This window comes from Lepidochelys olivacea (assembly GCF_965140295.1).
Source record: "Lepidochelys olivacea isolate rLepOli2 genome assembly, chromosome: 3".
NCBI lineage: Eukaryota > Metazoa > Chordata > Testudines > Cheloniidae > Lepidochelys > Lepidochelys olivacea.
Window position 1 is genome coordinate 191,613,682 of NC_140413.1, and position 27,746 is coordinate 191,641,427.

Sequence of the window (27,746 nt, forward strand, 5' to 3'; positions counted from 1 at the left end):
GCAGCAGCGCGGAAGTAAGGGTGGCAATACTGCAACCCTCCTACAATAACCTTACGACTCCTCCACAACCCTCTTTTGGGTAAGGACCCTTACAGTTACAACAATGTGAAATTTCAAATTTAAATATCTGAAATTTTAGATTTTTAAAACTCATGAAATTGACCAAAATGGACTGTGAATTTGATATGGCCCTAATCATGAAACAGCAAAAGAGGACAACCATCTTTTTTTTCCTGGCCAAAAACCTTTAACAGACTAAGCTTCACACAAAATATTTGCAAAGTATGTATTATTATCCCCATTTTACACAGAGGAAACCAAATGAGTAATTTACATCTCTGTTTTTCAGTATTTCACTCAACTCAAATTTCAAATGATAGGAAAATAAATTACAATAAATCCCAACTCAAAATATATTGAAGAAATTGTTTACCTTCTCCTAAAAGCTTCAAGGTGTGTCTTTAGCATTAAAAGTCCTCTTTCAATTATGGTGAGACTCGAGTGGGAGTCTTGCTCAAGATTACTGGAAGCTATCATAAGGCTCTCCATACACTTGCTAATAAATTCTTGTTCTTTTTCCAGACCTGTTTTACCTGCAAGTCAGATATTTAAGTAACTATGTGCCGAATGTACTGAAAACTGCAAGTTTTAGCACTCAAGATTAAAACAAGATAAACTAATATTCTTTAAAAGATTTTCTTTTTAACAAAAAAATGACTAAGATTATTTTGTACAATATCCTTGGATTTTAGTATACCCGTGTAAATAAAACTGAGAACTCTTACCATTAATGTAATAAGAATTGATATACTGGATAGCTGCTCGACTGACATCACCAGACTGTGCTCTTAAAGCAATGCCCCAGAATTGGTCCATACCACACAACTGTTAAGACAAATGAAAAATTTGTCACGTAGTTATTTTCTCTTGGGAATCATCTCTCCCTAAGTTTGAGACATTTACACTGCGTCTTTTCCTGTTAATACTGGAGATACTCCCACAGAATGCTGGGATTGGGCCAAGCCACAAATGGGTGGGACCTGAGCATCTGAAGCACTATGGGCAAACTCTAGATAGGAAAGATAGGTCTGACTATTGGTTTGGAAACAAATGCTACCCTAAGGAACCTTGACAACATTGTGCTATCTACCCAAAAACTTAAGCTCATTCAAGTGATAGTACTATTCAGCAGTGAGACTGTCAGAAATGATGGTAGAAGATCTTAAAGCCAAGCCTAAGTCATCCTGAAAGAAACCTATGGAAGCTGGACTGCCTGATTGCTTGAAGTTAATCTTTGTATCTTAGCATCCATCAGAGAACTTTGTGTAAACTCCTGAGTAAGCAAAAATGACACAAGGCTTGCAAAAAGCTCAGAGAGGAATATCCCACGTTGTTTATAGGACTTGCTGCTCAATAGTCAAACTGTTAGGCCCAGTTACTCTTAAGTGGGATGAAGAAGCAAACCCTGAGATGGGAGATCCTGGCTTGCTGGGGAGATGGAATAAAGATCTCTATGAAAGCTACATTAGGTTTGACTATCACAGCATACATGGCCACTTTCATCTGACCCCCTTTTTAATCTTCTGGATCCCTTTTTCTAGTAGTGGAAAGGGGGGGGGAGGGAGGAAGGGGGAAACACACAGAAGACAATTCATCTATCTGCGAGCCAATATAAGACAGTTACTAACTGGTGTTCAAGATGTGTGTGCTCGCCACATGCACCAGTGCCAGAAGTTTTTCCCTCAGCAGTACCTGTAGGGGACCAGCTCTGGTACCCCTTGGAGTGGCACGCAAATGCCGCGGTATATAGGGTGCTGCCAGCTCTCACGACCCTCAGTTCCTTCTTGCTGCAAACTCCGACAGTGGGGAAAGAGGGCGGGTTGTGGAATGGACATGAGCAACACATCTCAAAGAACACCAGTTACGGAAAAAGATAATTGTCTTTTCTTCTTTGAGTGCTTGCTCAGGTCCATTCAACTTAGATGAGACCCAAGCAGTACCCCTCGGAGATGAGTAGGAGTTCACGGATGTGTAGACTGCAACACAGCTCTGCCGAACCCAGCGTCATCTCTGGCCAAGGAGCTCGTCGTGGCTCAACAGATATCCTGGATTGGGAAGTGTGCCAGGAAGGCTGCCGAAGATGCCTGAGATCTGGTTGACTGGGCTCTGACGATCGGCGGTGGAGGTACTCCCGCCAACCCATAGCAGGTGTGAATGTAAGAGGTGATCCAGTTAGAAATCCTCTGTGTGGACATTAGGAGGCCCTTCATTCTGTCAGCTGTAGAGATGAAAAGCTGAGTCGACTTATGGAAAGATTATTGTCTGTCTGTTCCGCAAACTGGGCTTGCCCATCGAAGGGAAGGTCTTGCATCAACTGCTGAGCCTCCATGGACAAGCCAGAGAGAAGCGGCCAGGATGCCCGGCACATGGCAACAACCAAGGCCATGGTTCAGGTGGTGGTATCTGCTGCATCCAACGCCACCTGGAGCATCACCCTGGCCAGAGTCGTGCCCTCCTCCATGACTGCCCTGAACTCCTTCCTAGAAGCCTCAGGCAGGGAGCCCTTGAACTTGACCAGGGCTTGCCACATGTTAAAGTCATAGCGTCCCAGGAGCGCCTGATGGTTGGCCACCCTCAACTGGAGACTAGAGGATAAATAAACCTTACGGGCGTCTAGTAACAAGTCTAGTCTCTTGGGCCTGTTCTACACTGGGAGGAGGCGGGGGAGTGTCGATCTAAGATATGCAACTTCAGCTACGAGAATAGCATAGCTGAAGTCGACGTATCTTAGATCGACTTAGAATCACTTATTTCGCATTCTCGTGGGGTGGGATCGACGGCCGCCGTTCCCCCATCTACTCCGCTTCCGCCTCTCACCATGGAGGAGTTCCGGAGTCGATGGAAGAGTGATTGGGGATTGATTTATCACGTCTACACTAGACGCAATAAATCGATCCCCGATAGATCCATCACTACCCGCCGATCCAGTGGGTAACGTAGACGTGGCCTAGGAGTCCTTGTTCTTAGGGGTAGCTCCGCGCCAGGAAGTGCCCACACGCGGTGATGCCCTCCTAGGGGATTGGTGACGGTCCGAGGAATGGTAGCGTCGATCCCTCAACAAATCTCTGGAGAGGTACCATGGTCTTGGAGATACTGTGTACAAGGACTGGTACTCCTGCCAGGGGGGCACGTGCTTCCAAAGGTCTGCACCCGGACGCTGGCGAGCTGCACCTCGAGCCTGTCTACCCATGCCCAAGTTCCAGGGACTGAACGGGGCTGCCCTGCATCTGTCGTTCACAGTCAGAGGCGTGGCAGCTACGGGAGGGCGAGCGCTGGTGGGACGTCCCCTGCGATAGGGAACAGTGCCACTGTGGGGGGGACCAGGGCGGTCCAGGGAACCGCAGGAGCCGGTGTGGGCAGCATCAGGAGGGACATGATCTCCTCCACCACCTGCAAGGCCTCTGGCGTGGACGGTATCCGGAGCTGGCGGAGGCCTCTGCCAGTATCTGGGGTGGCTGGTGAATGGGCTGGGCTATCCCACTCAACCGGACCTTGGGCCCGAGATCCCGACAGGGGTGAAGAGTTGCCTAGCATGGGACCTTGCTCGCACACAGTCTTATCCTTTCCCTTGTGGGAGGTTGTAGAGCAACCTTGCACCATCTTCTTGGGCTTCTTAGCTGGAGCAACAGATGGGGACTGGTGCTGGTCAGTGGACGGACCCGGTGTGGCACTGTGTACTGAGGTCACAGTGCTCGGTGCCGAGTCGGAGCATTGCTTTGGTGCTGGGGTGAGAGTCGACTCCACAAGGTGCTCTCTTAAGTGAATATTGTGCCCCTTCTTAGTCCTTGGCTTGAAGGAATTGCAAATTTTGCACTTTTCACTAATGTGCCCTTCGCCCAAGCAACACAGACAGCTGCTGTGTGAATCACTAATGGGCATGGGCCTCTTGTTAAATCCTGAGGACTGGGGCATGCCCTGTCCTGAGGCAAAGTCCCGTTTTGGGAGCTATGAAGTCTATAAGGGATTTACTAACACTAACAGAAAACTATATACACGATAATACAAGAATTAACGAGTTCATACAAACAAGAAAGCAACTGCGCTAGCTGAAGCAGCAACAGTTCCAGTACCATCACTGGCGTCAAGAAGGAACTGAGTGTGGGGGGAGCTGGCGGCGCCCTATATACCACGGTATATGTGTGCCATTCAAGGGGGCGCCGGAGCTGGTCCCCTACAGATACTGCTGAGGGAAAAAACTTCCAGCACCGGTGCATGTGGCGAGCACACATACCTAAGCTGAATGGACATGAGCAAGCACTCAAAGAACTGTTCCTATTGACCTTTGGTCGTCTTAGCTAATAAAGAACCACCAGGCCTTTTTGTTTGCACTGGATGTGAACAGATCCACCTGGAGGGCTCCCTAAATATCAGCTGCAACAATCCTTGCTTAAGGACCACTCTCAGTTATGTATCTGCCAGCAAATTTTTAGTCTGCATTTTTGTACATTGTATCTTATGTTGATCAGATAGATAGAGGCTATGTGACCTTGTGCCCACTTGCTGATTTACGTATGCCACAGTCATTGTGTCATGAACTTGAACCAAGATGTTATCCTTTCTCAAGCGATCCTGGAAACCCTGAAAAATTATCATGACCAAATCTCACCTGTGGCAAGCTGATGTTCTGGAGCCTTTCTGACAACACTTCCTGTATAACATGGCAGCTCAAGTAAGCTCACCATCCTGCAAGGTTGCCACATCTGAGGTCAGGACTTTGGAGTACAGATTGTGAATAGAGGATGCTACCACCCCATGGTTCTTCTGTTTTCATGAACGGAGGGTTATAATTACTCTAGATGGCATCTTTAATTTGCTCTGCATCTCTCTTTGGGAATGGTTCCGGGACTTTTAAGAGCAATCCCTGAAACTCTCATGAACTGTCTTGCCCATGGAGTAATCTTTATGCAAGAGACCTGAAGATCTAGGTGTACAGGCAAAACAAATGAATGATATTCTAATGCAGGACACCTGATCAGGATCTTCCTGAAACTTTGCTCTGTCAGACAAACTGACTCTTCTTGTGTCTATTTCAAAGCCAAGGTGGACGGCCCTCTAAGAAGGGAACAAGGAGCTCTTCTTTCCATGTATTATAAACCCAAAAAGCACAGAGGAGTTGCAGAGTTTTCTGCCATGACCCCTTGTGAATCAACATTAGGAAGTATGAAGTAAGTAGAATTTAATGACTTGCTAACTGAGCCTTTCCCCATTATTGTAAGTCTCCTATTCCTTCACAATGACTTGTTCAAAGGAGGAGTGAAGATAGATGGAAAATTCTGTCTTGGATTTGGATGGAGTTATTTACCCTTGGATTTGGTTGCTTTTTTTTTTATCCTGATGAAATCTCGATGGTGGTCACCACCTTTCTCCCCATTGTCTTAAATGTGTATGGAGGAAAAAACTTCTTCTAATCTCTGGCATGGTCTGAAGCTGACAATTCTCTTTTGCAGGGGATCAGATAGAACCTAATGGAATAAGATGAGTATCTGAAAGGCTTCTTGGTATTTTTTGTGTTTTCTGGTCTTTGGAGACTTTTTGCTCCTTTTGCCTCTTAGAGGATTTTCCCTCACATCTGAGAATCTGTCCTAAGTGGTGTTCCCATTTGAGAGATAAGTCAGAGGGATGGCTTTGAGTCCCTGTGTTCCCCCCATTATCCAATGTATAACTGGAGAGGAAATGCAGGAGATCAATCAGGAGATCCTTCTCCTGGTAAAAAAAGAAGAGTCACAACAAATGCCAAGGGATTCTACTAAGAACATGAGAGTGGAGGCCGATACTTTTTACCATTTCACCTTCAAGGTAGACTGGACAGATGGAGGAAGCTGAAAGAATTTTGTACTTATTCTCTGATCATTGAGGAAGGACCTGGCTGCTGGATCCCAAGAAGGCCATATCCCACCATTGCAAAGGTATATCTGGAAGTGCCTTGGGTGGTGTGGGAGCCCCAATGTGCTGTCCTTTATAACCTTTCTGCTGACAAAACAAGAGTCTTTAAGCTGGGAGCAACTATGGCAAAGCTCCTTCCTGTGGCTCCTGAGAGGGCCTTCTCTCAAATGGAGTACCTCTTGGCCTTTCACCTAGGATTTTTAGCCTACTTTACTGAGGAGATAGAAACAAATGGAAGAAATGAGGTCAGCAGGTGGCATTATGGGATATAATCCTCAAAATAATTTCATCACCTAGGTGATGGATAGAGGAAGGGAGAATACATCTCATGTCTGCCCCAAAATTTAGCTTTAAAAATAAACATGGTAATGGAATAGGCAGGAATGATGGGTCAATTCTGTATGCATGGCCTGAGGAAGATAATCTGGCATGAGGCTGGAAGTGATGTGACGAAGCCTTAGAGCCCCCTGGAAAAGTATGAACTGCTTTCAGTATGATTCAAAGGGAGATGCAGCCCAAATCTCTCAGACTGGGGGGAAAGGTCATGATCTACAAACATAACCCTCCTGTAAGCCTTACTGCTAATGCTACACTTTAAACACTAGCAAAATTTAATTATAGAGGAATACTTTGATATCCAGTATTCCTATCAAACACAGGAGGCCCATAGCACTGTTAGCTTTGGTTGGCAACCTCCACAGAAACTGAAAGTCAAAACAACAAAGCTAAGCTGCTGAGGTGAATGATTCAGAGGACACTGCTACACAGTACTTTTCACTCTTCAGTTTCTTTGTAAACTGAAAGCTTACGTGTCATTCTTAATTTGTATTTATATATTGTGGTGCCATAAACGTGTCTATAGAACAGGCTTCAGATGTGCGAAGAGCTTTCAACAGGAAGAAAGTAAACAGCGAATAAATGGAATAAAAAACAAGTAGAGATATGAAATAGTGAATAAAGATAGTAAACATAAACTGAAAGTGTCTTTTCAATCTAACCAATACTTCAGGGAAATAAAGGGCACTGAAGTCTGCAGTATTAGAATATATAAAAAAGTTTAAGGCACACACAGATATCCATCAACAAATTCTTCAAGAAGAGTCAAGATTTTTCAATTTAACATACTGTTGACAAATTTACACAGTATTTTAAACAAAGACTTAAATTTTATAGCAAATAATTAAAGGCTATTTTTCAAAGCAGTTGATAATATATTCTCCTCTCAATTAAATGAATGTAATTATTTACTGAGTATTCTACTTAAAGGGTGGAGGGGTAGGCCTCAAAAGTATGTCCAAAATAAATTGTTTTAGATTTACACTTACATATAAATGAAAGAAATATATGTACCAGAGTGTTTCAAACAGTCACTTAAATTTAATTTGCTAAAAACGTATATGATGAATCTTAGCTACAATATATGAAAAATAAAAATCATTTACTTAAACCATAATACAAACTGTGTGACACAAAAGACAGTTACCTGTTCTGTAACTGGTGTTCTTCAAGATGTGTTGCTCATGTCTATTCCACAGTAGGTGTGTGTGCGCGCCAAGTGCACCGGTGCTGGAAGTTTTTCCCTTAGCAGTACCTATGGTGGGGAGCACCGCTGCGACACTTGGAGTGGCGCCTCTATATCGCGCTATAAGGGGAGCCGTGAGCTCCCCCCACCCTTGGTTCCTTCTTGCCGGACAACTCCAAAAGCGGGGAAGGACGGCGGGATGTGGAATAGACATGAGCAACACATCCCAAAGAACACCAGTTACTGAACAGGTAACTGTCTTTTCTTCTTCGAGTGATTGCTCATGTGTATTCCACAGTAGGTGATTCCAAGCTATATCTGTTGGAGGTGGGTAGGAGTTCATGAGTTCCCGGGACATAGTACTACTCTGCCGAACCCGGCGTCATCCCTAGTTTGGGAGACGATCGCATAACGCACAGCAAACGTGTGCACTGAAGACCAGGTGGCAGCCCTACAGATGTCCTGGATAGGGACATGGGCTACATAGGCAGCCGACAAGGCCTGAGCCCTCATTGAATGCACCCTGACGATCGATGGCGGGGGAACCCCTGCCAGATCTTAGCACGCGCGTATGGACGAGGTGATCCAGCAAGAAAGGTGCTGGGTGGAAATAGGCTGCCCCTTCATGTGCTCATCCGAGGCAACGAAGAGTTGCGAGGATTTATGGAACGGTTTAGTCCAATCCAGGTAGAAGGCCAGTGCCCTGCGCACATCGAGCGTGTGGAGGCGGCGTTCCCCATTGAAAGAATGGGGCTTGGGACAGAGCACGGAAAGGAAGATGTCCTGTTCCATATGGAAGGCGGAAACCACCTCTGGGAGGAATGCAGGGTGTGGGCGAAGTTGGATCTTATCCTTGTGGAAGACCATATATGGAGGTTCCGAGGTCAAGACCCTGAGCTCTGAGACACGTTGGGCCAACGTGATTGCTACAAGGAAGGCTACCTTCCAGGAATGGTGAGACCAGGAACTCGTGGCCAAGGGTTCAAAGGAAGGCCCCGTGAGGCGGGACAACACCAGGTTTAGGTCCCATTGCAGTACAGGGGATCTAGCATATGGGAAAGAATGGTCAAGGCCTCTCAGGAAGCGGGAGGTCATAGTATGGGAGAAGACCAAGTGACCTTGCACCGGCAGGTGGAAGGCCGATACGGCCGCCAAGTGTACTCTGACAGAGGCAAGTGCCAGCCCTTGGGTCCTAACGGACACAAGGTACTCAAGGATAAGCTGGAGCAGTGCAGACAATGGGGAGACTCCCCGCTCCCCTGCCCACCTGGAAAATCTGGACCACTTCGCCAGGTACGTCCGGCATATGGACGGCTTCCTACTTTCCAGGAGGACCCGCCTGACTTCCTCAGAACACCTCCTCTCCTCCACGTCTAGCCCCCGAGCAGCCATGCTGTCAGGTGGAAAGCGGCCAGACTGGGATGAAGGAGGCGGCCCTCATTCTGGGAGAGGAGGTCTGGACAAAGCGGCAACCTCCTTGGAGGGGCCGCCAACAGGTCCAGTAGGGTCCCGTACCAGTGTTGATGGGGCCAGGCTGGGGCAATAAGGATGATACATGCCTTGTCTGTTTTCATTTTTTCTAGAACATTTCCTATAAGGGGAAATGGTGGAAAAGCATAGAAATGCTGGTCCGACCACTGCAGGAGGAAGGCATCTGAGATCGCATCCCTTCCCAACCCCTGCCCGGAACAAAACCAGGGGCAACGCTGGTTCTGGCAGGTCGCGAACAGGTCCATGTGGGGAATTCCCCACTCTCAGAAGAGCCAGTGAGTGACCTCTGAGTGGACCGACCACTCGTAATGGGAGGAGAAAACTCTGCTGAGGCAATAGGCCTGTGTATTGCGGGCACCCAATAGGTGGAAAGCCCTCAGGGAGATGTCATGGCCTATAAAGAACTCCCATAAGCTCAGAGCTTCCCGGTACAGAGCCGAGGACCGTGCCCCACCTTGCCTGTTGATGTAGAACAGCGCGGTGGTGTTGTCCGTAAGGACTCTGACCACCTTGCAGTGAAGCTGCGTGATGAAAGCCACACACGCCAACCGTATCACCCTGAGCTCCCTGATATTTATATGGAGGGACATGTCCAAGATTGACCACATCCCTTGGGTTTGCATGTTCCCTATGTGGGCTCCCCAGCCCAACTCCGATGCACTGGACACCAGGTCTATTGACGGGGCCGTCTCCCGGAAAGGAACCTCTTGGAGCATGTTGCCCGGGGAGGACCACCATTGTAGGTCGGCAATTACTGGGGTCAGTACTGTGAGGACCTTGCCCAGGCCATCCCGTGCCTGGGAAAAGTGGGAGGCTAGCCATTGCTGGAGGGGCCTCATTCAGAGCCTGGCGTGGCAGACCACATATATGCACGCCACCATGTGTCCCAGGATCTGAAGGCACACCCTTGCTGTTGTCACCGGAAAAGCCATGACCGAGGTGATGAGACCTTTAAGGGTTTCGAACCTGCCACTAGGAGAGAGACTGTGGCCCTTAAGGAGTCCAGTAGTGCCCCTATGAATTCTATGCGCTATACTGGGATGAGCATTGATTTGGTCTTGTTTACTAACAGGCCGAGACTGGCACATGTAGACAGGAGCAGATCCACATGCGCCCTTACCTGAGACCGTGAGTTGCCCTTGAGAAGTCTATCATCCAGATATTGGAACATCTGGACCCCTTCTCGTCTGAGGTAGGCCGCCGCCACCGTCATTCACTTTGTGAATACCCTGGGCGCCATGGATACGCCAAACGGGAGAACCATGAACTGGTAGTGGTTGGACCCCACCAGGAAACGGAGGAAGCACCTGAATCTTTCGAAAATACGGATGTGGAAATACACGTCCTGAAAGTCCACGGCCACCTACCAGTCCCCTGGGTTCAGGGAGGGGATAATAGAAGCCAGGGGACACCATGGGGAACTAGGAGCGGACCATAAACTGATTGAGATTCCGCAGATCTAGGATGGGCCTGAGACCTCCTTTCGCCTTTCGGATCAGGAAATATCGGGAGTAGAAGCCCCTGTCCTGGAATTCTACTGGCACTCTCTCCACCGCCCCAGGCGTAGTAGTCCTTCCACCTCCTGACCTAGGAGGTGAACGTCTTCCGGGTCCCGCAAGCCCACCAGGGATGGGGGCATGGTTGGGCGGGGGTGAACTGAACTGCAACTTGTAGCCCTTGGAAATGGTGTTGAGGACCCAGCGGTCCGAGGTTATTCGTGACCATTCCCCGTGGAAGGCAGACCATCGGTTGCCGAACACAAACTTTATTAGTAGGGAGATTTCCATGACAACTACCCTGGTGCCCCCCTGCAAATAGTCAAAACCGCCTCATTCCCTGCATCTTGCCCTTAAAGGGCCCAGGCTGTGGGGCAGAGCGGGACTGTTGTTGAGGCCAGTGCTTTTGGTCTCTCAGCCTCTTGTAAGGGGGCTCACATCTGTTCTGTGCAGGGTAAGCAGACGTCTGCGGTTTGGCCTTGTCCTTAGCCAGAGGGACGTATAGGCCCAAGGTCTGCAGGGTGGTGCGAGAGTCTTTCATCCCATGCAGCCTGATGTCGATCTGTTCGGTGAACAGGACTTTCCCATCGAACGGCAGGTCCTGCATGAGGGACTGGGCCTCCGCCAAAAGCCCGGACAGGAGGAGCCATGATGCCCTGCGCTTGGAGATTGTGGAGACCATCAAGCGAGCTGCCGTATCTGCCGTGTCCAACGCTGCCTGCAGGGCAGCTTTGGCTGCAGTCACCCCCTCGTCCACCAGTGCCTTAAAGTCCTTCCTATCCCGCTCTGGGAGGAGTGGCTCAAACTTTGGGCAGGGACTCCCACAAATTAAAATCACATCGGCTCAGTAAGGCCTGATGGTTGGCCACCCTGAGATGAAAACTCAAAGAGCACTAAAGTTTTCTACCTAAAGTGTCTAGTCTCCTGGCGTCTTTTTCCTGGGGGTGGGCGCGGGCTGGCCCTGCCACTCCCAGTGGTTCACAGATTCCACTACAAGAGAGTTAGGTGCTGGGTAAAAGTAGAGGTATTTGTGGTTCTTGGCTGGAAAGAAATACTTCCTCTCAGCCTTCTTGGAAATCAGGGCCAAAGAGGCAGGAGTTAGCCACAAGGCATTGGAGTTGTTGGCTACTCCTTTGTGAAGGGGTAAAGCCACACAGTCCAGCACCGAGGGGGACAGTACATTAAAGAGGGAATCGGACAGGCCCTCCATCTCATCGGCCTGCAGCTGGAGGCTCGACGCTGCCCACTTTAGCAGGTCTTGATGCGTCCTGAAGTCTTCCTGTGGAGCAGAGGGCGGCGGTGCCGTGATGGTGTCATCTGGTGCAGGAGAGGAGGCCAGCACTGGGCTGTGGGCCTCAGCCTGTGCCAGGGGATCAACCCCCAGGTCAGAGTCCAGGCACAGAGACGATGACTCATGACCTGTCGACTTGTCCCTCTACCTAGATGAAGCCGATGGGCCCTCGGATGCCCCAGCCACTGAGCGGGTTCCCGCCTGAGTGGGCATTGGCAGCCACGGTACCCATTGACACCACTGTCCCTGCCATGGGGCCCCTTGCCACTGTCCATGCTGAGGGCACGGTGGCGCTATCTGGTCCGGCTGAGCGGTACGGCCCAGCAAGGGGCGGCTGGGTGCCGAGGCCAAGGTCACCACCGACCGAATGGTACCATAGGAGCAGTGGGGGTGGCGGTGCCTATGATGCTGTCTTCCACGGGACTGGGACTTCGATGTCAAGGACCGGTACCCGCCGGAAGTACTGTCTCGAGACTTGCTTCAGCGCCTGGAGCTGCGGTGCGGGTGACGTGCGGCAGGAGCCCTGTGTGCAGCGCCTGACAGAGCGGGAGCTCCAGCCTTGACGTCAGTCGTGCCAAGACCGGCTACGATAGCTGCATCGTGAAGAGGAGCGCCTGCTTATCTCAGTGCCTGCGCGCGCTGCTGCATGCAATGGAGGGACCCGGGGACTCCTGCCCAGATGGAATCCTGGTTGGTGTCGAGGGTGGTGGACACGAACTGCAAGTGGACCGGTCGCTGCGTACCGAACAAGGTAGAGAGCGGTCTTCAGAGTGAGAGCTGCGCTGTGCTGGGGAGGCCTGTCGAGCGCCCAGCTGCGGTTTGCCTCGGGACCGGGGGCCCACCACTGGGGGCGTCCCGGGCACCGGCAAGCTCAGAATGTCTCATGTGGCCTGCAGAGCCTCCAGCATTGATGGCATCCTGACCGCGGGAGAGGCGCGTGTCGGCGCTGCTGGGCTACTCCGCTCAGCACTAGTCGGAGGTTTTGAGCCCGGGGGGGACCGAGGGCTACCCAATGCAGGACCAGGCTCTCCCACTTCCTTCTCTCAGAGCCGCTGCGAAGTCGAGCTCTTCCTTTGTTTCTTGGAAGGGGAAAGGTGCGGACTGGTGGAGTGGGCTTCACTGTGCACCGACGATGCGAAGCCCAGTGCCGAGTCCACACGGGGTACTGGAGTTGGAGTGAGCGCCGATTCAATGAAGAGAGCACGAAGCCAGATGCCTCTCTCCTTCTTAGTTCGCAGCTTGAAAGACCTGCAGATCTTACAGCGTTCACTCACATGAGTTTCGCCCAAGCAGTGGAGACACTCAGCATGCGGATCACTCCTTGGCATGGAACAGTGACAGGAGTCACACAACTTGAAGCCTGGAGCACGGGGCACGCCCCGGGCCCACTCTAACAACTGAGAAACTACTTTCCACGAGTTACTAACAACTAGCTAAAGGTACCGCTAAGATCAACTGGAAAGGCTGCAGCAACGCTGGAGCAAGAAGTTCTGACGCACCTTCACTGGCGGCAAGAAGGAACTGAGGGTGGGGGGAGCTCTCGGCTCCCCTTATAGCACAATACAGAGGTGCCACTCCTCCCTATGGGTACTGCTAAGGGAAAAACTTCCTGCACCGGTGCACGTGGCACACACGCACACCTACTGCGGAATACACATGAGCAAGCACTTGAAGAATAAATATTACTACTTAATATACAATTTATATCCACTAATTATTAGAAATCTTTACTCAGGTTTAACAGTGGTGTAATAGATACACAGAATACTTACAGCTGGGGTAGTACATTATTTTTTGTCAAGGTTCAAATTTCTTGGTCAAGGTATAGTCAAGATCCAGACACCCACCCACCTACCCAGCTCCTCTCCATAGCTCCTGATTGCACAACCAATTTCCTGCCAGCTCCCCACCTGACCTGACAGTAGGGTGACCTTATTTTCCTAAACTGAAAATGGGATGCACGGGGCTGGCTTGAGCCACCTGCTGTTGCCACACCCCTTCTTCCTCCAAATGGTCCTGTGCCCCCAACTGAGCCGAGTGGCAGAGATGTGGGCTGGAGGAAAAGGAATTGGTATGAGCTGGGATATATGCAGCAAAGGAGGGTGTGGGTGTGGGTGAGTACTTCTGAGCTCAGAGCCAGGCAGTGAAGCTGCTGGCCTTTGATCCAGCTAGTGGGGCAATGCCCCTTTGGGGACTGGGATAGCAGAGGGAGTGAAAGAGACTCTGGTAGTGGTAGGAAACAAGGAGACTCCAGAGAGTAGCCGTGGGGAGATGTGGGGAGGCCAGGATGTTGCAGAAGCGGATGACCGGAGGCAGACTGGGGAGGAAAAGAGGCCAGTTGGGGCGGGAGGGGGCTCTGTGGACCAGCCCCGAAGGATGGGGGTGGGAAGGGCGCTAGGCCAGGGTGGGGACACCGTGGACATGAGGCTAGGCAGGAGGAGTCCGAGTGGGGGAGGGGGGTGCTGTGCTAAACTCGATGCCCCAGCACAAGTGGATGCTGCGGGACCCTGTCAGGCACTTACCAGCCAGGTTGCCCAGTAGGGCCCAAGGCCGCTCCATAGTCCAGCCAGCCCCGCTGTCTCCAGGGAAAGCAGAGAAGAATTTGAATCAGGGCCCAGACAGCACTGCCCTCTGATTGAGTTGCAGAGTGAGCATGTGACACCACATCGTTCCCTGATTGGAGAGACAGGGCGTAGTGGAGACACAATAAGCTGCTCACGGGGGGAGGGGTGTGTCACTGCTTCCCCCACACATCCCTGTGCTACTGCCCGTGTGGCTGCGGCTGCACAAGCAGCCACCAAGGACACACTGTGCCCTGCAACCCAGCCCAGCTGTTAGACCCCGGCTGGGGAGCAGCCATGGCGCCACACGGCTCCAACCTGTACGGTCCACTGAAAGTGTCTGGAAGTTAAGATTTGGCCCTCGGTCTCCCTATTGACTACCTCTGCCCTACAGTAACTGTGGTTCTTTGAGATGTTATCATCATGTTGGATCCCACGGTACATGTGCATATGCCTGATGTCCACAATCTCAGTATCTTTTGAACACCAATTGCCATGAGGGTTGTGCATGTGCTTTGCGCTTCCTCACACTACTCTGAGGGCATAAAGGATGGAGTGGTCAAGAGTCTCCCCCAGTCCCCTTGCAATTCATGCAAATGTAGATTCTCTGACTGTAAGGCCAATTCCTAAATCGCTATTTTATTTTTCCAGGGTTGTTGTTTGGCCTCCATGTTGGTACCTCTTCTTGTTTGTTAAGTTGGTGCCCTTTTGAAATTAAGGCAGTAATTGATCATATGTAACAACTGTAATCTGCCTAGAGACAGGAGGTTATATAAGGACTTAGCACACAGCACTCTGTGATGTCCACCCCAGTAGCAGCCGAGTATCTAATGTGTGTGATCCAAGCAGAGACGTCAAGTCAAGACCAAAAGACCATATAAGAAGAGCAGAAGACCTATTTACCTGTTGTTCCCGATCGTTCCTGATTTCCTGCGCTGTTCCTGTGTATTCCCGAGTTCCTGTCCCTGAGTCCTTGCATGATCCTGTTCTGTACTATGTTTGCCAGAGACATGGTGATGTATTAGTTTTCTTGCTTTATTGTATACCTACCAACCATCTGTATTGCTTGGGTTCCTTGGCTTCAAGCTTATTCGTTTGTTAACATCAGAGTCCTTTATTGCTTGTTCACTGTTATTGGTTATGGAATCCTTTGTTTAATAAACCTTGTTCTGTTCGCACCTTTACTTTTGCCTTCTAGTACACTGACAGTCATCATCACCTGCAGTGATAGATACGGAGGATGAGGGGGGAAGGGCGTGTATCTGGTTGACCTGCTAGAGGATTTGTGTTGTAATAGTAACTTGACTAGCCCATTAACATGACCAGTGGGTAAATATGTAACAGGCCATTGAGAAACTTCAATACCTGCAGGTGAGACAAGACCAAGCGCAGCAGTATAGGATGATAGCAAGCCGAAACAATTGCAATGTGGACCTTAATGGAGCTGAACAAAAGGCCAGAGTGCTTTAAACGCAAAAAGAAATCAAGGATCTTCGGGATCAGAGCCGGCAACAGGTCCAGATTGTGTTGGGCTGCCCATATAGAGAACCCCTTCCATTCTGAGGAATAAATCCTTCTCGTACACAGGTCTTTCTGCACTGGATCAGGATCTCTTGGATCTCTTTCAAAGGTATTGAGCCAGCTAATATCTATGAAGTCAGATTAAATGACTTCAGGTTGCAGTGTTGTGCTTCTGTAAATCAGGTCCAGACATTCTGGGAGCTGGATAGGGGGATGGAGGGACATCTCTAGTAGGTCTGTCAGACAAAACTGTCTCAGCCAGTAGGGAGCTGCAAGGATGACCATGGCTTTGCCCTGCCTGATTTTTGGATTTCATCTTTGGAATCACGGGAATGGATATATGAGGCTTCAATTCCACAGTAGAAGGAAGGCATCCAGAAATGAACACTGGTTCATGCCCGCTGTGCAGCAAAAGTTCTGGAACTTGATGTTCTCCTTGGTGGTGAACAGGTCTATTGTGGGAATCCCCACCAATAAAATATCAGCTCAACGATGGATCTGATTTTATTTAGTTTACTAAACAACGGTAGTGACAGAACTCTGTACTCAAGAAAATAAGCTTTCACTGACATAAGAATGGCCATATTGGGTCAGACCAAAGGTCTGTCTCACCCAGAATCCTCTCTCCCGACAGTGGCCAATGCCAGATGCCCCAGAGGGAATGAACAGAACAGATAATCATCAAGTGATCCATCCCGTCGCTCATTTCCAGCTTCTGGCAAACAGAGGCTAGGGACACCATCGCTGCTCATCCTGTCTAATAGCCATTGATGGACCTATCCTCCATTCATTTATGTAGTTTTTTTGAGCCCTGTGTGGACAAAGTTCCTCCTCTACCTTGGTGGGTCTTGCGCTTATTGGCGTATTTGCTTGCCTTGGAGCTTCACGGCAGCCCTCAGCTTGGCCGTTTTTCTGAACCCACAGTCCAGTTCGACTCCTCCTGTGTCTGACTTGTGTCAGAAGTTGGGAGGTTTGGGGGGAACCCGGGCCCGCTCTCTACTCCAGGTCTTCATTGTCTCCAGAGGGTTCCTGATTGTTCTGTTACCTTACCCAGGGAAAGGGGTCCTGATTAACCTGGGGCTAATATATCTTCCTTCTATTACTCTCCTGTGGCCATCTGGCCCGAGCTGGTCACACTTGTTATAGTCTTTGCTTTCAAAACATCCTCTGGCAGAGAGTTCCACAGGTTGACTGTGTGTAGTGTGAAGAAACCCAGTGGAAAGGGGCAAGGCAGCTTCCGAAGATCATAAGAGGCTTCACTTTGCTTCAAGTGTAGTTCCAGACATTCCCATCAAACCTGCGACCTCTAAGGTGGTGTTGGGTGCATGACAAAGGAGGGCGTCTCTTGGAGTACTGGGGTCTCTTTCTGGGTGAGTTCTCAGGTTGTGGACTCAGAGTATGATGGTGTTCTTCATTTCTGTTGAGACTGGTACTTGTAGGGCCTATAGCAGAGAGATAAGTATAAACTGCTAGTGATCGTAGCATGACCCTAGAATCTTTAAGTGAATGGAATTCCTCATACATTCAGTTTCTGAATAACTCCATCCCACAAACAGCAAACTCCCCAATGGTGTACTGCACCTCCTTAGGGATGTTAGACACTCATAATCAGGAGGCTCATTTCATGGTGAAAGCAGCAACCATTGACCTGGCAGTCAGGTCTGATGTATCCATGGCTATTTGTAAAACTGGTTTTGTAACCATCTGGCCTTCCTTTATAACGTCTTTCAATTCCTCAGTTTCCTGTGGGATTCTGATTAAGGAGGAGGTAATTCTCAAATAAGAAAATTCTGTTTCATGTAAGACAGCCTGGTAGTTTGAGATACAGTCAGTTGCGAAACAGCTGAGCAGCGAACAGCAGAGCAGCTAACAAAAGGAGTTTGCCTGGGATCTGCCTGAGAGGAGGTACGCTAAGGGCTGCATTAAGGAGGCTGTGTTGATGAGTATCTGAGTGTTTGTTGTGAGGACAGTGTGACTGTGTGCTTGATTGGTTGTTTGAAAAGGGGGGGAACTGGGTGTGCTTTGTTCCAGGTGAGCCTTAAGTGGGCCTGACTGCACAAAAAGCCAGTCAGTTGCGAACCAGCTGAGCAGCGAACAGCAGAGCAGCTAACAAAAGGAGTTTGCCAGGGAGTTTGCCTGGGGAGAGCCCACTGAGGCTTACATCTTGCCGGATTCTCTGAGTAATTACTACAACTCCTGAGGAAGCTCGTAGAAGGAAGGTAATATGGATGGGGGGGTGTTCAGCTGTTGTGACCTGCACTGGATGTGCTATGTTTGTCTTTCTTCCACAGGACAGATGCGACTTTGTCTATACAAAGTGCAAGCTGGTCTCCATACTGGAAGAGAAGGTTCAAGGTCTGGAGCAACAGGTATTGACCCTGTGTTGCATAAGAGAAACTGAAGATTTCCTGGACGGATGTCAGGATAGGCTTCTACGGGCACAAGGTTCTGAAGATTCAGAGCAGGCTGCACATCGGGGACAGAAGGATGGTGAAGAAATTTGGCATCATGTGACCTCCAGAAGAAAAAAGGGGAACGTCCATGTACCAGCAGGGCAGATACAGGTAAGTAACCGTTTTCATGTTCTCTCCACAGGTACTAATGCAGAGAGTGGACCAGATGATACGTCTGAGGGAAGGGAGCAGAAGGAGACTCTACCGATTGGAAGGCATGGGATGCACTGTCCTAGGGTTGGGGGTTCCACGACCACCACTCCCAAGAGAAGGAGGCGGGTGGTGGTGGTCAGGGACTCTCTCCTTGGGGCACTGAGTAATCTATCTGCCGCCCCGACCGGGAAAACCGAGAAGTCTGCTGCTTGCCAGGAGCTAAGATTCGCAGATTCGCGATGTGACGGAGAGACTGCCGAGACTCATCAAGCCCTAAGATCGCTACCCCTCCCTGCTTCTTCATGTGGGCACCAATGATACTGCCAAGAATGACCTTGAACGGATCACTGCGGACTACGTGGCTCTGGGAAGAAGGATAAAGGAGTTTGAGGTGCAAGTGGTGTTCTCGTCCATCCTCCCCGTGGAAGGAAAAGGCCTGGGTAGAGACCGTCGAATCGTGGAAGTCAACGAATGGCTACGCAGGTGGTGTCGGAGAGAAGGCTTTGGATTCTTTGACCATGGGATGGTGTTCCAAGAAGGAGTGCTAGGCAGAGATGGGCTCCACCTAACGAAGAGAGGGAAGAGCATCTTCGCAAGCAGGCTGGCTAACCTAGTGAGGAGGGCTTTAAACTAGGTTCACTGGGGGAAGGAGACCAAAGCCCTGAGGTAAGTGGGGAAGTGGGATACTGGGAGGAGGCACGAGCAGGAGCACGTGAGAGGGGAGGGCTCCTGCCTCATACTGAGAAAGAGGGGCGATCAGCAGGTTACTTCAAGTGCCTATATACAAATGCACAAAGCCTGGGAAACAAGCAGGGAGAACTGGAAGTCCTGGCACAGTCAAGGAATTATGGTGTGATTGGAATCACAGAGACTTGGTGGGATAACTCACATGACTGGAGTACTGTCATGGAGATGTAAGCTGTTCAGGAAGGACAGGAAGGGCAGAAAAGGTGGGGGAGTTGCACTGTATGTAAGAGAGCAGTATGACTGCTCAGAGCTCAAGTATGAAACTGCAGAAAAACCTGAGAGTCTCTGGATTAAGTTTAGAAGTGTGAGCAACAAGGGTGATGTCGTGGTGGGAGTTTACTATAGACAACCAGACCAGGGGGATGAGGTGGACGAGGCTTTCTTCCGGCAACTCGCAGAAGTTACTAGATTGCAGGCCCTGGTTCTCATGGGAGACTTCAATCACCCTGATATCTGCTGGGAGAGCTATACAGCGGTGCTCAGGCAATCCAGGAAGTTTTTGGAAAATGTAGGGGACAATTTCCTGGTGCAAGTGCTGGAGGAACCAACTAGGGGCAGAGCTCTTCTTGACCTGCTGCTCACAAACCGGGAAGAATTAGTAGGGGAAGCAAAAGTGGATGGGAACCTGGGAGGGAGTGACCATGAAATGGTCGAGTTCAGGATCCTAACACAAGGAAGAAAGGAGAGTAGCAGAATACAGACCCTGGACTTCAGAAAAGCAGACTTTGACTTCCTCAGGGAACTGATGGGCAAGATCCCCTGGGAGAATAACATGAGGGGGAAAGGAGTCCAGGAGAGCTGGCTGTATTTTAAAGAATCCTTATTGAGGTTACAGGGACAAACCATCCTGATGTGTAGAAAGAATAGTAAATATGGCAGGCGACCAGCTTGGCTTAACAGTGAAATCCTTGTTGCTCTTAAATACAAAAAAAAAGCTTACAAGAAGTGGAAGATTGGACAAATGACTAGGGATAAGTATAAAAATATTGCTCGGGCTTGCAGGAGTGAAATCAGGAAGGCCAAATCACACCTGGAGTTGCAGCTAGCAAGAGATGTTAAGAGTAACAAGAAGGGTTTCTTCAGGTATGTTAGCAACAAGAAGAAAGTCAAGGAAAGTGTGGGCCCCTTACTGAATGAGGGAGGCAACCTAGTGGCAGAGGATGTGGAAAAAGCTAATGTACTCAATGCTTTTTTTGCCTCTGTCTTCACGAACAAGGTCAGCTCCCAGACTACTGCACTGGGCAGCACAGCATGGGGAGAAGGTGACCAGCCCTCTGTGGAGAAAGAAGTGGTTCGGGACTATTTAGAAAAGCTGGACATGCACAAGTCCATGGGGCCGGATGCGTTGCATCCGAGAGTGCTAAAGGAGTTGGCGAATGCCAACTGTCATTGGCCATTATCTTTGAAAACTCATGGCGATCGGGGGAGGTCCCAGGTGACTGGAAAAAGGCTAATGTAGTGCCCATCTTTAAAAAAGGGAAGGAGGAGGATCCTGGGAACTACAGGCCAGTCAGCTTCACCTCAGTCCCTGGAAAAATCATGAAGCAGGTCCTCAAGGAATCAATTCTGAAGCACTTAGAGGAGAGGAAAGTGATCAGGAACAGTCAGCATGGATTCACCAAGGGCAAGTCATGCCTGACTAATCTAATTGCCTTCTATGACGAGATAACTGGCTCTGTGGATGAAGAGAAAGCAGTGGACGTGTTGTTCCTTGACTTTAGCAAAGCTTTTGACACGGTCTCCCACAATATTCTTGCCAGCAAGTTAAAGATGAATGGACTATAATGTGGACAGAAAGCTGGCTAGATTGTCGGGCTCAAAGGGTAGTGATCAATGGCTCCATGTCTAGTTGGCAGCCGGTATCAAGTGGAGTGCCCCAGGGGTCGGTTTTGTTCAATATCTTCAAAAATGATCTGGAGAATGGTGTGGATTGCACCCTCAGCAAGTTTGCAGATGACACTAAACTGGGAGGAGTGGTAGATACGCTGGAGGGCAGAGACAGGATACAGAGGGACCTAGACAAATTGGAGGATTGGGCCAAAAGAAATCTGATGAGGTTCAACAAGGACAAGTGCAGAGTCCTGCACTTAGGACGGAAGAATCCAATGCACCACTACAGACTAGGGACTGAATGGCTCGGCAGCAGCTCTGCAGAAAAGGACCTAGGGGTTACAGTGGACAAGAAGTTGGATATGAGTCAACAGTGTGCCCTTGTTGCCAAGAAGGCCAATGGCATTTTGGGATGTATAAGTAGGGGCATTGCCAGCAGATCGAGGGACATGATCGTTCCCCTCTATTCAACATTGGTGAGGCCTCGTCTGGAGTACTATGTCCAGTTTTGGGCCGCACACTACAAGAAGGATGTGGAAAAATTGGAAAGAGTCCAGCGGAGGGCAACAAAAATGATTAGGGGATTGGAACACATGACTTATGAGGAGAGGCTAAGAGAAATGGGGATGTTTAGTCTTCAGAAGAGAAGAATGAGGGGGGATTTGATAGCTGCTTTCAACTATCTGAAAGGGGGTTCCAAAGAGGATGGCTCTAGACTGTTCTCAGTGGTAGCAGATGACAGAACAAGGAGTAATGGTCTCAAGTTGCAGTGGGGGAGATTTAGGTTGGATATTAGGATAAACTTTTTCACTAAGAGGGTGGTGAAACACTGGAATGCGTTATCTAGGGAGGTGGTGGAATCTCCTTCCCTACAAGTTTTTAAGGTCAGGCTTGACAGAGCCCTGACTGGGATGATTTAGTCGGGGATCGGTCCTGCTTTGAGCGGGGGGTTGGACTAGATGACCTCCTGAGGTCCCTTCCAACCCTGATATTCTATGATTCTAAGTGTAGAGAGGTGGAAGAATATTACTTGTGTCCGAAAAGATTCCGCTTATGGTCTCCTCTTTCGGTGTGCCCTTAATGTTTATTTTTCTTCTTCCACAGATATCACTAGTGACCCTGAATGAGGATAGCCATAAAATGTTTTAAGTACCATTCTTCTGCCCTCTTTGATGTAGAAGGGAAAGTGGCCAGGGTCTGCCAAAGTTCCTGTGCTGGGCTGAGCACAGCCCCCACTAATGGGGAGGGCAATCCCAGTTGGAGTTAATTTCAGGATGTCAAAGAGCTTACAGAATATTACCTGGAATCACCAAGGTCTTGGGATCCAGAATCTCTTCAATCTGGGTCAATCTGTTCCAGGAGGTCCTGGAACACTTTTGAAATAGTCTGGTGGCAGTATTGTAGCTGTCGTTATTGCCTCAACCAGTGATGACAACTGCTGAAGCACCGCCAGTGCCATCTCAACCTGTTCAAAGAGACTGAAATCTGGCTCCAGCATGGAAGGTCTGGTTCATGATTCTGCTAGAACTTTTTAGTAAAAAGTGGGAGGGGGAATCTGCTTTGAGACAGGAGTAAAGGTAATCCCCAGTATGGGCAGGGCAGCATGTTGTACGGGTACTGGCTGGGTTGAGTTTGGCCAGTCCACTGCCACTTGTGTTTCATTTGTGGTGGAGCACTGAACAGGGAGCCCTCAGTATTTTCTGTTGGATCCTCTCCCAAACACAGGGGAGATGGCTCCCTGCTCGATGCTGGTGAGAACAAATGGCCAATGATCACAAGGAGCATATTTCCTTGAACAGAGGTGATAGAGTACGACATGATCTTGGTCCTAGGGGAGCCAGTGCCAACAATAGTCTCTATGCTGAGGATGTCTCAGGTGGGGATACACCCCCTCCAGTATATATGTTGTGGCAGTGATGGGTTCAATCCTTGGCGCTAGAGCTGGAAGGTATAGATGTTGGCGTCAAGATCAGTATCAGGACATTCCTTGTGTGTGTTCTGCCAGCAGAGCTTGTCTTTCTAGTCCTTGAAGCCACAGAGGGCTTTGAGGTTGTGTCTCTGGAAGACTGGTGTTTACGAACCTCCTGCTAAGACAGACCCATGTGATGTTTGGAGCTTTATTTCTGCCTATGCTCTGTCTGGCCCTGCCTCTCAATGACTGTCTCTGGTGTTGGGGGAATTGTCCAGGTCTGACAATACTGGACTGGTGTCAAGGCTGCTCGTGCCAGTGGATCTTGGTGCTTTCTTTGCTGCCTTTTTCCGCTACTGGACCACAGTGTGGGCTGCCTTCTCGAGGGGACACTAGCCAAGGGTGGTTTGGTAGTTTCAGTTTCCTCCAAATCAGCATAGACTGCTCTAGTAGACGCAGTCTGAAATGAAGGTCTATGGACTTCGTTTCTGGAGGAAAAGGAGTGGCAAACTGAACATACATCTGGGATTTGGCTTTCCCCACAGCAATTATGTGGCCATCTGTAAGTAGGATAAGACCGTCACATGAAGAGCAGGGTTTGAATCCAGATATCTTAGGGTCTATCTACACTGCAATGTAAGCCTGGGCTCAGACTCAGGCTTCAGCCCAAACCCCCTCTCCATCTACACACAAATCTCTCAGTCTTGGGCTCAAACCTAGGGTCCTAGGATCCTGCAGGGCTGAAGGGTTTGAGTCCGAGTCAAGCTGGGACCTAGGGTTCGAGCCCTATTGTTTTGCAGTGTTGACGCAGCCCTCCCCTCCCACCCCTCAACTTGAGTCCTGGAAATCCACCAAAAATATTCCACAATCCCATGAGTCAATTTCCTTTGTCCTCTCTAGCCCAAGAATCTCCACTTCACGGAAAGAAGCAGACCATGTATACCAGCAAATAGCAAAGAGGTTAGCAGTGTTGCAAATTTCCCACCTTGTGACCAGCACAGGGAGCAGAGTAAGCAGCTCAAGACTGAGTAAAGGAAAACCAGGGACCAGAACCACAGGTAACTCACCAACATCATGCTCATTTTATGATGAGTTTGACTGGATGCTCAGCACTGCGCCAAAGCCAGAGCCCTGGTGGTGACCAATGACCTGGTCAGCCAGGATGGTGACCTGTTAGCCCCAGAATCCAGCATGGGGACTGACAGGTGCGAGTGGCAGGCATCAAGTGAGAACAGAGAAGTGACTGTGTTGCTGAAACCGGTTCCAGAAAAGGCTCTGGGGCAAGAGCAGCAACAGAACATCCTGAGGCCTCACTCAGAGGAGCTGTTTGATACCCCCCAAAGAACAGCCCGCTGCGCAGCCTGCAGCAGACACGGAAGGGACAGAAGCCACCCTTGAGTGCAGTAAGTTTCTGGCTCCATTTTAATGTTTATTAATACAGCAATGGGAGGAACTTCCATTCTATGAACCAATGCAAAAGTTATTAGAAGCCCCAGCTAGCAGCTCATATCAGCTAACAGAGGATTCTACGCCACCAGTATCTCCCCCTCCCCTTCTCCCTCCTCCCTCCCACTGGAGTTCTAAATGGCAACCATGAAATAAATGCAAACAGTAAAAATGCACTGAAAGTGAATTTTTATTTAAGAAGGTACAGATTTTTGCCAGGGCATGCCTGTTTTTTAAAAATAACCTTACATTGCCATGTCTGTAAGTACACCACTCTATAACCACTCAACGGTGTAATGAGCCGCCTGGAACCAGCGAACTGCAGGGGGGGGAGGTGGAAATGTTTTCCATTTACAAATCTAGTCAATTTCAGTTAAAGGTAGTCCATGCAGTCCATAGGTGACAACATCGTTTATGCCAAATTCAACCGGGGTTTGAAATTCTGTCCAGAAATGTGACAGGGGAGAGGAGGGACGACGAGAAAGACACAGTCCCAGGTGCTGATAGCTGCAAACTTTTCCTAAAGCAGGAACTCCAGATAGGTAATCAGATCAGGGACGGGGGTATTTTCTAAGGCCATCCCAGTTGTTGACCAGCCCACTCCACTCAGAGATGCGTTGTTCAGTCATTATATGTTTGAATACTTCAGCTACATACATGGGAGGTTTCCCACCAGCAGCTTAAAATAACATCTCCCTCTCTGACAATTGGGCACCACAAGAACTATTATGTCCTCCAAAATGCAGAAGGCCTGAAATAGAAAAAACTTTTGTAGCATGGCCACTGATGGCACACACCCCAAACCCACGTAGTTCTTCAATTTTTAGAAAACAAAAAACAGATCTGAATTTTTAACTTACAATTGTCTCAGCACTTCTTTCGCTGAGATGAACCAGGCTGTGTCCAGGGAGCTTCTCTGGTATGAAGCATCCCTCTCATAATATACTGAAGTTCAGTTTTGAAAAGTAACTTTTCTGTGCTCCTGCACTGACCTATTTGAGACAACTACCCTTTGGGTCTTGTCCTGTTCCAGGCCCCATGACCTCTAGTGGCTGCAGTATCTCCACAGCTTGCCCACATGCAGTAGAAGTCTGGACCAACATACCTTCATGGACCATTCCAAGAGGAAGCATTTCCATGATGAACTTATGGCTGAAGCTCTGGAGAGGGTCAACAAGCAGTCCAGTACCAAAGAGACAGAGAGACATGGCTAGAGGAAAGGCATAGTGAGAGGCAAAAGGAAAGGTTCAGGCTGGATGCACAGCTTGAGGACAGGGTTTCAGCACGGGAGCAGGCACTTCGCCACCATTCCTGTTCCAGGAACTGCGAAGCAAGGGAAGAGGGCAGAGCTCAGCAGAAAGAACTGTTTGAATGACTCATATCACTAATGGCTGCAAGAGTCAACTGTGCAGTATCCCTAAGCATCTTGGAAAACTCTGTGGCTGGGTGTGGCCCATGCAATCGGGACAACAAGATCAGCTGGACAGAGCAACTTTGCCCCATGTAGCCCTCCATATTTACCCCATCCTCTTTAGATGCCTCCACCCCCCCCCCCTTTGACAGCAAGAGCACAGCAAATAGGGAAGAAAGGGAAAGGAAAACAGAGGTCATGCAATGGTAGGGGTTTTCTGTCATGTACATGGTTTCACTGTTTGCTTTTGTTCATGCACTTTGTTGGTGGTTTTGGTTTGGGGTTTTTGGGGATTTTTTGAAGGTTCTGTTGTTCCTGGTGTTTTGGAGTGGTAATGGCAGATGGCATGCCGGGCAATGGGTTATTGTTGTACTTTTCTAATACATGTTTATAAATAAAGCTTTTTATTTTATCAAAGAAGTGTATATTATCACTACATCACATCATACAATGTGTATTTAAAATAAGAAAGGGAAACATATGATCAGGGACAATTAGGAATTAGTATGCAAACACTATTCCTTAATACATTTGTTTACATCAATCCATTCTTCAGTCACTTCCTTACATCAATCCAAACTGTGAATCAATGCCAGACCTCCCACCACGCTACATTTGATAAGTGGTCACGTCATTCATAAGTTGATTGCCATGCAGTCAACCCCCACCCCTCCCCAACCACTGTAACTCCCCAAAACCTATGAGCCCCATATCCCTGCCACAAAAAGCACATTCATAAAGCTACCATTCTATACCACTGAAAGTGTAATTAACTTCTTTTGCCAGGGTCTCTGAAATCAGAGTACAGTTTCATATACCAAGGAAAAAAGGGGTACTCAGGGTACCCCAGAAAACCATGGGGACACGGACTACATTTATGACACCATCATTTGGTGGGAATAGTGTCCCAGTCTGTCACAAATATAGACTCCAGAATGGGGGGGGAAAAAAACCCCTGGCATTGTGAACTTTCCCAGTACAACCCACATTGTTATTAATATGTCAACCTCTGTGGTCCATAAGGCCTGCATAACAATGAAGTAGTACCCTTTGTGGTTTATGTACTCATGTGCTCTTTGAGGAGGGCAAACTATGGGCACATGAATTTCACCGATGGCCCTGGTGCAGTTTGGAAACCTCATTCTCTCAAAGCCAGCAGTTACTTCAGGAATATCAGTTATATCCGCTACTGCGGAGTAAACCATACACCTAATTGCCTCAAAAACTTCAGCCACCATTTTACCCACAGTCAACTTTCCATCATCAACTTGGTTGGCAATGGACATGTAGCAGTCTGGAGAGGCCAGGTTCTATAGGGTTACAGCAACCAACGAAGCAGGAACATCATCCTCATGCATGAGGTCTTCACAGTGGAGGGTCCGGGTAAGCTGCTCACAAAGCTCCAGAAATGTAGCTTTCTTCATGTGAAAGTTCTGGATCAACTGCTGGTCATCTCAGCTCTGCAAGATGATGTGGTCCCACCAGTCTGTGTTTGTGACTGTGCTCCAGAAGCACTGGTCCTCATAGCACGCATCAGTGGCTGTGGGAAGTATCATAAGCAGCATCAGCCAGTTTGGGTCTGCCGTGTCTGTCTCCTCCGCCTCTTCCTTGTGCTCCATCATAGGCTCTGACAGGTGCCTTTGGTGAGGTTACAAGACGCGATCAAAACGTCCACCAGCACCTGATGGAAGCTCTGCCTGTTTCCAGACACAGGAGTGAAAGCTCAAGCAGGAGAAGTTCTTCAAAAGACACCGTCCTCCACATTGCTGGGTATGGTAGCTGGGAGTGCACAGACCAAAATGACTGAATAGCCTGCCAACACATCCTACAGAGCAAAATTTCCTGAAACATGCATGGTGGACAGTCAAGTTTTCCTATAGAGCACCATCGTCAAAGCGCTGGACTGGCCACATTTCGGGAGGGAGTCTGGGATACGGTTGGTTTCACTTGGGCCTGCATGATGCAGTGTGGA

General features: G+C 49.0%; 1 protein-coding gene across 1 annotated transcript in view; it reads right to left on the minus strand.

Moving 5' to 3' along the window:
• Positions 1 to 27,746, minus strand: part of USP34 (ubiquitin specific peptidase 34) — a 265,626-nt gene that overhangs the window by 132,201 nt on the left and 105,679 nt on the right. The window contains exons 24-25 of the mRNA XM_084622930.1: positions 786 to 885; positions 434 to 593 (exon numbers count right to left, since the gene is read on the minus strand). Coding sequence (XP_084479056.1) covers positions 434 to 593; positions 786 to 885 — 260 coding nt within the window. The remainder of the gene's footprint in view (positions 1 to 433; positions 594 to 785; positions 886 to 27,746) is intronic.